We start from the raw sequence: 13,008 nt of genomic DNA, 5'->3' as shown, positions 1-13,008 counted from the left end.
TGCGGAAATGACCCAAAGCGATACCTATTCTTGATCCTGGTTTTAAAAACAAATGCTGAAAAATATCGTCATATTTACCCAGTCTGAAGTGACATCCTGACTTTTCTCTAAAGAACATCTTAAACATCAGTTCTATTAAAAATGATTAAAAGCTGTTAAAATAGTAAGTACTAGAAAAGCAGCAAATCTTTACGTTTATTTAGAATTTGTGAAGTAAACAGGAGGCCATGTCAGATGTTTCTTTTTGCAAATAACTTGGATGAAACCTTCAGCAAACCGTCACTTTATAGTAGCAGTAGTGTAAATAAACAAAACCCGTTGCTTCAGTAGGATGCTTGTAACCTGAAGTGAAAAAGGACAGAATATTTCTAACTTTACATTTGTTTAATATTTAATATGAAGTGCAGCATCAGCACTGATTTATTAATTCAGTTTTGGACTTTCACTGACATCAGGTCAATTTACTAACATTCAAACTTATTGCTACTTTGTCCTTTCCTACTATCATTTTCTACCCCTAAAGAAACCATTTTGTTCTTAAACTAAGATGTATCTGTTTATTTTTATTGGCAGTGAAGCATTTGTATTAATTGTGGAGCTGGCTTGACATCAAAATGCTCAAATTGTATTTTATTTGAAACCTTGTACTACTGTCTGTTTCCATTTATAATAGTTGATGCTAAACATGACTGCAGATTAAAACAAAATATCCTGAAGTGACTAATAGCTGTCACATAAGCCATTACCTCATAGCAGAATATAAATAGTGTTTGACAAATGAGTTTAGAGTTAGACCGTCTGTTCTCAAAGCGGCTATGAAACATGCACCTGTCGGCACAAAGTAATGGATGTTTAGCACGAATCGTCTTGTGACAAACAATAAAATCTCATTCAACAAAGTTGAACAACTAAATCTGCAAAGGCACGAAATGACTAGTTCCTCCTTCCCTCCCTACTTGTTCTGGGAAACAACTACGGCTCCAGTGGTTGGCTGGTCCAGTTTCGACGAGTCGGCTTCTTTACACAGTTTCAGTTTCTTCCTTATAAAAACGTTTTCTGGGTTCCAAACAGCAACATTTAAACACAGTTTTGTTCCAGCACCTACCACTCAGATAAACAGGTTATATAGCTTTTTGTGTTTCCTTCTGGTAAACTTTTTTTTTTATCCACTTCTGCTTCCATTTTGTCATATTTGTTCTCTGTGGTGTATGTTGAAATATATGTCTGGCGACCGTTGGCTAAAATCAACCTATGGTAACAAATAGCTGCATCCTAAATGCACAAAGGAGCCTCGTCACAGATCCTTCCTCCCAGCAACTATTAGACTCTACAGCCATCAACAAAATCAATAAGTATTTAAATACTTATTGATGTTTACACATGTTGGTTTTAACACTATAGGAACTTTTTTTTGTGTGTGAACCTTTATATCTGATGGTACTGTTGCATCTCGATTTCCCCTTTGCGGAACAATAAAGGCCATTTCTACTCTGTTCTAATAAATACACTGACTTGACTTGGAGTCAAATCACTTGTTGAAAACTAAAAATACTCTGTAATGTGACCACTTGTTTAACTGAAGTTTAATGTTTAGAACTTGAGTGAGAACACTTGAGACTCATAAATTAATGACTGGCCCCAGCTCTGTAGGTTTTTTTTTTATTCCTTATTTTTGGCTGCTCTGACCCACCAAAGGGGGTAAATACTGAGTGCAGCTGCTGATTTCACTTTCTGTTTCTCTCGCCGCCACAGAGTGCAACCCTGGCTACTACCTCTTTCAGCAGGGCTGTGTGAAAGAATGTCCTGCAGGCTTCGTGGTGGGCACTCAGCCCCTCAAATACGCGGTGGGGAACTACATCCAGCCAGCTTCCGTCCTGGCCTGCCTGCCGTGCCCGTCGCCCTGCGTCACCTGCAGCAGCCTCAGCCCCCCGTTCTGCCTGACCTGCCCCGATCACAGCTCCCTCGACCAGATCTCGGGCACCTGCCTGCGCCTCAACCACTCCATGCGCGAGTCGCCGGGGGCCTTCATGGAGGAGCGGAAGCCTTGGTTCAAGCGCGACTCTCAGCTGCCCATCACCGTCGCCGTGCTCAGCTGCATGGCCATCATCACGACCTTCGCGGGCGTCTTCCTGATGCTGCAGCTGCGCTCCGGCGCGCTCATCAAGCTGCCCTCGCTGGAGGCCGGCGGCGGCTTCACCCTGAGGGGGGGCAGGGTGGTGTCGTACCGCGGCATCCCGACGGTTTGGGGGGACGACGGACTGAACACCGACTCAGAAAATGAAGAGTTCGACGTCCATAACGAGAGAACTGCCTTTATCAAAACACAAAGTGCTCTTTAATGCCTTCATAAGTCCCTCCTCCTCCTCCTCCTCCTGCTCCTGCTCTACTTTTAAACTCCTCTCCTCTCCATCTGTCCGACACTTCAGGGCTGTTCGCTGTGCTCAGTCTCATCCGCACATACACCCAGTTAATTTTATTCTTTCTATCTTATCAGATCCTCATCTGCTTTTAGGAACTGGCCTCACTTGGTTGTGGGAGCCTTGATGGGAAGCTGCTGTTTTTGAAAGCTGGGGACGGCCTAAGCTTTTCGCTCTGTTCACACTTGGCTGCATTTCTGTTCAGGTGTCTCCCTCCTCCAAACCTCCGATCACTAACAGCATCTGTTGGTGCAGAGTTCATTTCCCTCCAGCTCCTCTTTGTTACAGTAAACAATTGCTTATCATTTACTGCGTCTCCCTGCTTTTTTCCCCTCCTCCCTTTACCTTCCATTAGTCTCAGTGCAGTAGCCAGATGAGATTTTTGAATGTGAGAGTAAGAGATGATTTTGTGTGCGTGTGCCTTTCTGAATGAATGAGCCTGCATAATAAGGGGTGTCGAGATCTGATGAGCAGCATGGAGCGTCGCGCCCCTAGTTTAAAGCACTTCCTGTCGTTTATTATTTTAGCTGATGACAAACTGACGGTTATTAAAGAGGCATTCACTTAAAAACACTTATTCTCTTCGCAGTGTTTGTTCACATCAGGATACGAAACCAGTGCAGCAAAATCCAACGTTTTAGCAGGGAGTCTCGCTACTCGAGCGCATTCGAATCAAAAGCATAGCTAGTGATAAGAATTTAAATTGAATAGTTTAAAAAGCAAGAAATGACTAAAAGAAATAACTAAAAGAGATTACAGCCTCACATTTTCTGCACTTTAGGACAAAAAAAAAAAGGCCAAGGAAAATCAAAAGATAAGAATCTCAAACACTCAACCGTAGACATTTAATGGCTGCCTCTGATGCACCCATCCTCAGGGGTGAGAGGTCAATCAGCCGAGGCGCCGCCGCGCGTGTGTGAGCCTCAAAGCAGCTGGCAGGTGTTGACTTACCTGTGATTGATTCCTCGACTCAGCCGACGCCGTAACAATACATCAAGGCTCTCCCCTGCTGTCAGAGCGAATCAGCCCCACAAACACCGGCCTCTTGCCGTAACGACTGGATGCGGCTTCGTGCGTCAGGATGTAAAGTGTCACCTGACTCACCTGGCCTCTGAAGCGATGGTTTCTTCCCTCCGCTCTCGGCTCCACTCTCCAGATCTCGAGTATTGATTAAAGTCCCACGTCGACGCTCCTCGGCTCATCAGTGTCTCTGCACTCCAATCCTCATCCAATCAGAAATTCAAATTCTCATCAAGTCGGCGTACTTTATACTCCAGATGATACTACAGCGAAGAGATTTTATTAATATCATTTCTCTTTAAGTGATATCAGTTTTTTTTTCCTTCCTGAGCTGTAATCATATGAAATAAGCATCTTGTTGTTTAATCCATTATAGCCATGTTGATTTTTGTTTTCTTCCTTTTTTTTTGTTTAAATTTCTGCACAAGAAATGCTGAAGCTTGTTGGGAGAGGTTTTCAGATGATGGCGTGCACAGAAAACTGCAGCTGCTCATCCTTTTATCTACCTCTCATATCCCACAGCGAGGCTTCGTAGACTCTTAGAGGAGCTGTTAATTACAGAGGTAAATTTAAATGTGGGTTAAGGCATGAAAATCTTCTCTGTGGTGATTTAGGTGACGGGGTGTGCGTGCTGAATTCATGTTTTAGAAGGGAAAGGGTGAAAGTAAATCAGAAACTGTCAGCTCCACTTTCCTGGAAACTCCTCTGTTCTCTTAAATGCGTTGCCTTTGAGGATCGGCATCATGCGTGGTCACACGTGGGCTTTAAGTTGACATGTTCACAGATGAAAATGGCTGGCATTCAAGTGCTAAATCAACCTTTAAACCAACAGGGGCGTTTCTGCTCTCCATCTCTAATGGGGCGTCTCCTTCTGGATCTCACTCTTTTGTTGTTGTTTTTTTTTTTCTCTTACGTTTATGTCGCTGACAATCAATTTCCTTGTCTTGAGTGCAAGAGGGTGCGAAGGCATACAAACAAATCGATTTTAGCTTCTAATTTAACCACTGGCGTTGTAAAGTCTTCACAGGTGTTTCAGAAACCGAGCTGAGGGAAGCAGGTATATTAGTGTGGAGGCTGTCAAACACCATCAAATCCCCTCACTTGGCCACATGTTTGCTCTGCAAAAATGTAAAATCTTGCCAAGTATTTTTGGTCTAGTTTCTAATGCAAATATCTTAGTACACTAGAAATAAGAGAAAGCTAACTTACCAGTAGCTTTTCAGCATGACGTAGGAGCTATTTTTATGTCAATAGTTCCTTAATATTAAAAAAGCACCAGTTTCACTGACAAATTATTTCGAGATATTTTTTTCGTGTTATAAGTGAAATAATCTGCCAGTGGAACTTGTAATTTTGCTTCATTTTTAGGGATTTTTTCCTTTATTTTCTTTTTTTTTGTTGTTTGTTTCTTTTTGGGTTGTTTTTTGTTTTTTTTTTTAACGTGTGCTGATATATTAGCCTCAGAAACTAGACGAAAAATGCGTGGTGAGATCTTGTGTTTCTGCAGTGTGGTCGCTTCTGAACTGGAAGGAGACCCATGAGAGCGGCTCTGGTGGAAAACGCTCTCAAAAGCAACACAGATGTTACAGTTGTTGCTTTTTGTGATGAACTTTGGTGCCATTAATGCTTTGATTGGTCTCCGCTGAGCTCCGGCCTCAGACTCGGCCGGCTTTGTGCAAAACACCAGGGCAACAAAACAGGCTCCAATTAAAATCTGAATGTTGAAGAACTATAATGAAAAACGCACTTTGCCTTTTCCCGCTTCAAACTCTTTCTTTGCCACATTTCGGAGCCCATTAAAGCTCAGATTGATTTGTTTTTCCTTTGTCTTCGGTTGATGTATTCACTACAACTCAACAACTCTTAACCTATTCTCACTCTTCTCATTCAAGGGTTTAACTGTTAGAGAAACTCCTGAATGGCGGCAGCATTAATTAGCTTGTGCTTCCTGAGCTGCTGAAGCCCATCAGCAGCTTCACTGCCACAATGTGATATAAAGTACACACTAAAAAGGAAACCGGTGCGCTAATAGCCCCAGAAAGCAGCTTTTTCATGACTGTAAAGCCCCCCCACCTCGCTGGCAGTAAAGCTCGAAGCTGTTAAACGCTGACAAACAACAAAAAAATAAAAAATCAGTTTGATGCTAGTTATTTTTCTTTTCTGATTATAAAGATGAAACCCATCACGTCGTTTTAATGCTGTCACTCGGAGCTCGGTGTTGCTCCGGTCCCCGTTTTTAGGATGTAGTCTGAAGTTATCCACACGAACTCGGACGTAGTCGGTAGGAGCAATATCTTTGGCATAACCAAAGACAATCATTCAGATGCTGTCTGTTTCGTATTAGAACGTGTCGCCTCCAGGTCGGTTCGTCCCGCCGTCCTCCTGTAGCTGCGTTTAGTTGAAACCCATCGGTGATCCGTGACGACATGTTGCCTGTTGAGCAGCCGTGGAGGGAGGAGGTAGAATGTATCCCATCGCCATGACCTTAAGGGCTGAACCGGATCTGCGCGCACATGCCTGTTAAAGTCGAAGCGAAACACTTTGCGATGGAGGAGCCGTCTCAGTCCACTCCTTTGACCTCCTCCCGCCTCCAGGTGAGGATCCTGACCTGTGGCTGCACACAGTACCTTACAGATTTGTGACCTATGATTAATGTACAAGAATGACTATCCTACATGGGACATAACTCTAAAAATAAGGCCTATTTTTGTACTATATGAACAGTGCAGTGTAATTTTCTTGTAATTTAAAGATGTTTTTCTTTTGTTTTCTCCTTTTTATTTAATTGATGTCAATTATAGATTCTACTAAAAATAAAGATCTATGCAAATTTAAGCGTGTCTTGACTCTTTTTTGCCACGGTTCCTGTGCTGTTGGGAAAAATATGCAATTTTAATCAGCATTTCCAAGGCCTCAAGAAAGAAAAAATAATTTCAGACTATTTTCACTCACTTGGTTTTCTTTTTTTCTTCATTTTCATTTTACTCGTTTCTTTTCTTCTGTCCTTTCTCACAGCTGTTTCCTTCATTGCTTCCTCCCTTTTGTCTGACTCGTGTCCTTTCCTTTTTCGTGTCCTTCCTTTCTCACTTTCCTCGTGTACCTTGAAGCTGTCATCATTGTGTTCGCCTGTCATCTCTTTTGTACCTTCCTTCTGTGCTTTTCTTTCTTTCCCTTTTTCCGCATACCATTTCTCTTCAGTATCTTTTACTTTTCCCCTTTATGTACTTCCTCTACTTTTTTCTTGTTTTCCCCTTCATTTCTTTCTCTTTCCATGTCCTTCCCCACTTTCTTCCTTGCTTGTCTCCTTTCTTCCTTGCCTTCTTCCATTTTCTTCCTTCCTTTCTCATCTATCTTTTTTCCTCTTGTTTTTTTGTTTTTTTTCTTTTTGCACCTTTCATTTCTACCTTAGCTCCTTCCTTGTCTTTCATTTATTTCCATTCTTGCCATTTTTTCTTATCTTCCTCATGTCCTTCCCTTTTCCTCGTCTTTCTGCTCTTCTGTTCCCTTCTCCCCTTCATTGGGTCCTTTCCTCTCCTTTCTTTTGTCTCTTCCTCTCGGCCCATGTATTTCCTTTCCTCCTTGTTTTTAATTTCTCTTTCTTCCTGTCAAACATTTTCTTCCCTGTGCTATTTCTTTCTCTCAACTTTCATACCATCCATCTTTTCTTTCTCTTGTTCCTCTTTTCCTTCTTTTGAAGTCTCTTGTTTTCAGATATTTAATCCCTGCTGCATTATATTTCCTAATGAAAGTTTGTGTTTTGTATTTAAATTTGAGCTATGAGAATCCTTCAGCACCTGAAGTTTTTTTCCATGAAGAACATGTTGGTGAACTGAAACACGGTGCTGAAACTGTGACTCAACCTTTCTATGTGCATCCAGTGAATTAATAATGTACCGAAATACATTTTGAGTTAAAATTACAAATTTTATTCAGCAGAATAATTTTACTGAAACTGTGAGAGCTGCTGCCTTATATTTAAAAAAACACCTTGTGTAAAATATGAGTAAGTTTACTTAAAGTTTATTTTTAAAAAATATTCCAGTTGTTCCCAGCAGTAGACGAGTTGTTGCTGCTCAAGAAAGCTGCAGAGTAAATGTCAAGTCATGAAGTTGGTAATGGCGAAATAAGTGAAAAAACAGAATTTTAAAAATCTATTTCTGCTTTTGGACTTTTTCCATTTTTAGCAGCTCAATGACAGATGGGAAATTCAAGGAACTTATTCCCCACATAGACATTTTTACCAGAATATAAAGATACTTTTAGTACTAAAACCTGAAATTCATAAAATATCACAAAAGGTCAATTCAAAAGTGTGAAAGAAGGTTTACTTGAACTATGCCGACTTCACATTTACCCAGCAGAGGATGATGAAGACTCTTCACAATGAGGCTAAACCACAGACACACAGGCTGTTTGCAGTCTTATAAAGAAAGCACATTTACAAAAAATTAAGTGGAAAGAAAAACTGCTAGGAAAAGCTCTTAAAAATGCATTGTGGCATAGAGGTTATCAGTCTTTATGCCTGAGGTGTTAAAGAGGCAGGATTATGTATTTTCCAGCCAGATTGTGGCACCATGTACCACTATCTAGTATCTGTGTTAACCTCTGTTGTTATAAAATTCTGTATGTATGAAACTTAAGAAAAATGTGGCTTTGCAATTTAACACCTTGAAGTTGGGCTTCTGTCTCTTTAAGAACCTCCTACTCATTTTTGAATCTTCGCCTTGTCACAACCATGTTTCTCCATTGAAATGCTGAAATATTTCATGGTGCATGTCTGTACCAACTGGACTTTAGCAAGTTAAATGCAAAATTTACTTTAATGGCAGGAAGATTTTTATACTGTCTCTGGTTTTGCAATGGCTTAAAACAAGGAATTCAGTGACTGCAACAAGTTGCAGAGCTGTCTTGGCTTTTAAAATTGAAAATTCATCCATTGTCTGCACTCAAACTGTTCAATGTGAAGTTATCTCTGTGTTTTTGTGCATCTCTGCCCATCAGTGTTTGGTAGTCAAGAGCACTTTAGAAAATACAGAAAAATTCATATAGGGTTGCAAGCTGAGTGCTCTAAGTTGCAGAACTATCTTTCAGTAGAGATGCTAATCTTTAGGAGAAAAAACATAAAATAGTTACCTTACCTCAGATAGATGGTCTTTTCTTGCCACGCAGATATGCAAAGCTGTAAGTCTTGTTTACTGAGATCTTAATTTGTGCCATTAAATTAGAATAAAAACTGAGAATATATATAGAATGTGAAGTGGCTTAAGAAAAGGAAGTGGTAGATTTATTCTTGATGCAGCTGAGTTTAAAATTAACAGTGAGGGAATTGCTGCTATGTGAGCATTTCTTTTTAAATTCATGTGAAATGTTTGTCTTTTATTATACCACTTTACCAAACCAAATACTTGAATTGGTACATCAAGAACTGGTGTGTCATTTCTCTTGAGTGACTCTGAAGTGGCATTCAAAGGCTAAATATGATGAAGTCCGGATCCTGCAGCAGTGACGTCCACCGCCAGTCGTTCGGAGCTGGAGTCCTGCATGCTTCAGAAGTTCTCTGGTTCAACACAGATGAATTTAATGAACAGGTTCTTACCCAGACCTCTGCAGAACCTGGAAACAGGCCAGGGAAGTAATGCAGAGATTTAAATCTTAGAGTCATGGGAGCTAAACTGTGCGGGACCGTGGCCCCCCTAGGGCCAGTGGACACTGTCTAGTAGTGATGGGTAAATGAGGCGTCATGTATTGTTTCGACCCATAGCAAAACTGTGTCGATTCTGTGTTGATACTGTGTCACTCAATACTGACACCTGCTGGACATTAAAAATTCCTACAGGCAATGTAGTGATTTGATGACCTAGTCTATACAATAAGATTTAAGTCTTCGTATTTTATTGAATATTATATATTGTATTATGTCATATCTTCAGTTAAATTTAAAATAGATTTGATATACAGTCAATAAAAAATTTGAACATGTACCATAAAGTAAAAATTTAAGTGAATGTCTTACAACATTTTGAAATTTAGCCTTTTACGCTTTTTAGAGAGAAGAAGCGCGGAGACTGTTTTTACCATCAGGACGCAGAACACTGTGGGGGGAAAAACTGCACAAAAAAATCTGCGAAGCAGCGATACCATGAAAGGTGAACTGCGTTATAGCGAAGGATCACTGTTTAAGAAATAATTTATGAAAAGCAACTGAGTAATTTGTAGAATGGCTGTATATCTGAGTTTATCTAGGTGTATCTGGGACTTCATTCTCATGCCTGGCCTCATAATGCCTCAACATTGAAAAGGTGGATTTATTTAAATAAGACAGTTTAGTCAAACATGTGTGACACTTAACCTGCAGAACATAACATGAAAGTAAACTAAGAGTCAATTTCAGCTGAATTTGGATTCAGATAGATCAAGTAGAAACTGACAAGAACCGGATGAAACAACAAAAATGAAAACAAATTTATTTTCCAATATAAGATCAAAATGGTGCCACACTGCGGAAACCTTTCCTTTGAGGCTGCTCCATAGTTGATGCTGTAAAAGGTTAAGAATTAGTTTGGCAAATGCTTTTGACAGATTTACTTCCTTATAAACACAGTTTGGCGCGTTAATGTCATTTTGAAACGGTTCCTGTGTCGGTCACATGACTTGCTGAAACCAATACGCGCACCGACACGGGTTTTGGTCTATGGGCTTGATGCATTCACCGACGCATCGGTGTTGCCGGACCCATCACTACTGTTTAGTAATCTAACCCCATGTCCAGGTTTTGTGCATGCAGCGCATGAACACGTCCTGCAGCCGTTTCCTCTGCGGTCTGTGTTTGCAGAGCGAATCTTGCCTCTTCACCTCCATAGCTTGTCTAATGAAAGTGCTTCTAATTTATGGTTGGTGTAATTTTGTGGAGGAGTTTACAGCAGGGAGGTTGCACTCAACAATAAAACCATCTCATAAATTAAAGTAACTGCAAAAGGCCGGCTTTAATGCTGTGCTCATTCAAAAAAAAAAAGAGAGAAACTTTTGGTTTAATCGCGACATAGACCCTCGATTGTTAGCTGAATTTTTTGTGGTTTACCATAGAAAAATAATTCAACCAATATAATTTTGAAATCCAGTGCAAGCTGAATGACCAATCAGGCTCAACTCTTAGATGCAGCACACCTGAATCTAATGGCTCCTTTAAGTGAGGATCTAGAGCAGTGTTTCTCAACCCTGGTCCTCACCACCCCCCTGCTCTACATGTTTTAGATGTGCCTCTATTCCAGAGCAGCTGATTCAAATGATTGCATGACCATCAAGTACTGCAGAAGCCTGTTAATCACCCAGAGATACAATTCAGGTGTGTGGCAGAGGGGAAACACCTAAAACATGCTGGACAGGGGGGCAGTGAGGACCAGGTTTGAGAAACACTGATCTAGAGGGTAGACTGGGTCACCAATGAAAAAAATATGGCATCATCGTTTCTTCATCCACAGTCTTCCTTTTCCTTCCAACCTCTCTTAAAATGTCATTTTATCATTAAATAAGCCAAAAACACACAAAAAACACCTATTGCAGGCTGTCTAACTGTGCCACATTCAACGCCTGCAACTCTAAACCGAACAAATCGAAAGTGGTGCTTGCTTATGTAAAGTAAAAAGCTTAAAATTATGTTTGTAAGAGGTGCTGTAGATCATGTTTGTTTATGTCGCCATGCTTAATTCCAACTTCTTAACCAGATGTAAAACCAGCTCCAAGTTCTAACTTCTGACATAACTCACATACTCAACAGCATATTCAGTTAAATTCAACTTCAAATCAAAAATACTTTATTGCTCCCAAAGGGAAGGTGAATAAAATTCAGAGCGCACACATAAATATGTACAAGCATTTTTGGCACATTTGAAACCCCGTACAATGCAGGAGGTGTAATAAAAGGGGGTTAACATTGTCAGTGACTCGGTGGATGATTGAGGTTTCAAACACTGCTGAATCCCATGAGCGCGACTGACTCTCTAACAACCAGAAAAGCTCTGGACAGGCTGAAGGTTTCTGCACTTTTTTTGTCCAAGATATCAACACAGATGTGATTTGTGTCTGTCTGTGCCTCTACTGAAAACTCTAGAAGTCAGTTTTCTTTCCCTATGTTGAATATATTTCCCCATGTAAAATATTTAATGCCTGAGAGATTAAACTACTGTGTCTTTGATAGTTGGAGGGAAGCTGCTTTGAATGCAGTTCAGTCAGAACAACTTTCTTGTCATGCTGTATTTTATTTTTAATTTAGCACAGTGTGTAGGTCAGTGCTTGTTTTGTGCTTGGGATCTTTTTTTTTCTAGCTGTTTTTGCATCAGAATAGTTTGTGACGACGGACTCACACATATCGGTGTACTTTCTTGTAATCAGCATTAAGGGACAATCTTCTGCCAAAAATGAAATATATGTGGAAATTTAACACATTAGTTAATTATATAGCATGCTAACTCTATGATGATCGTTTGACAAAGTTCACAGCCTGGTTGAGATTCTGGAGAAACATCTAGATGGTCCATTTATACATTTGCAAACCAATCTATACTAAAACAAAAACATGTTTTCTGTTGTCAGTGCTTTACACTTACAAGTTTGTTTTACTGTTTTAGGTTCATTAAATGATGAAACATGACCAAACCTCCCATAAAACCACATCTTTGTTTGCTCATAAAATGTTTAAAGTTGTTTCCTAGAGGGAAACATCCATTTTTTTATGTATATTCCACTGCTAGGCAGTTTAATTTCCCTTTTCTGAGTGGATTCAAGGCAGTAATGATAAAATCCATCCTGTTTTGATGCCACCTAGAGCTTATTATTTACTTTATTCCTTTGATTCTTGTAATTTGCTCAATGTTGAGTTCATCTGTTTCATGTTGACGGTAAGGTTTTCAACAGAAACTGTTCGGTTTCCTTCTTAATGTAACCATGCAAACAGAGGATGCTTGTATGTAACACACACATGTTTCATCAATCAAGGAAAACCCATTCTTACGGTAAAACAGAGGAGCAATGAAAAGAAAGTAGAATCATCACGTCAAACAGAACAATTCAAATGATTTAATAATTAAGATTTTCATCATTTAGTCGCAGTTAATCGACTAATTCCAAATAAAGAGAAACTTAATGAGGCTTAATGCTTTACTGACGACTTTGAATGTGTTCTTGTTGAGACCCTGCAGACATCTCTGAGCCTCGGAAACACAACCGAACTGAGAATCTCATGTTTGTGTTGCACAGAGCAGCAAATGAGCAGACATGATGAATTATGTAGATAAGGAGCATGACTTCTAAAGTGCACCAGCTGTGTTCAACATCTACTTCTCATTAGTTTTTTTTCCCCCAAAGAAGTAAAAAAAAATATAATAAATAAAATATTTTATGTATATGTATATATTTATGTTTATGGCACACATGCAGTTATATGATGAGTTTGGTAGGTGTTATGCAACTAAAGCTGTTTGCAAATTGAAAGTAGAACCACATTCAAACATACATGAGGAAGTGCTGCCTCTCATGAACCGCTGTACACTTCTTTCTTGCTCAGAGGGAAGTGAAA

At 39.9% G+C, this 13,008-nt stretch overlaps 1 protein-coding gene across 4 annotated transcripts in view; it reads left to right on the top strand.

The window, feature by feature from the left end:
* Positions 1 to 3,218, top strand: part of furina (furin (paired basic amino acid cleaving enzyme) a) — a 79,267-nt gene extending 76,049 nt beyond the window's left edge. For all 4 annotated transcript variants that reach the window (XM_007549897.2, XM_007549899.2, XM_007549898.2 and 1 more), the window contains one exon: positions 1,753 to 3,218. In XM_007549897.2, the coding sequence (XP_007549959.1) occupies positions 1,753 to 2,339 (587 nt within the window). In that variant the 3' untranslated portion in view covers positions 2,340 to 3,218. The remainder of the gene's footprint in view (positions 1 to 1,752) is intronic.
* Positions 3,219 to 13,008: the final 9,790 nt, after the last annotated feature.

The sequence above is a fragment of the Poecilia formosa genome, unplaced genomic scaffold (assembly GCF_000485575.1).
Source record: "Poecilia formosa unplaced genomic scaffold, Poecilia_formosa-5.1.2 Scaffold33, whole genome shotgun sequence".
NCBI lineage: Eukaryota > Metazoa > Chordata > Actinopteri > Cyprinodontiformes > Poeciliidae > Poecilia > Poecilia formosa.
This window is presented reverse-complemented; position numbering and strand designations above follow the sequence as displayed.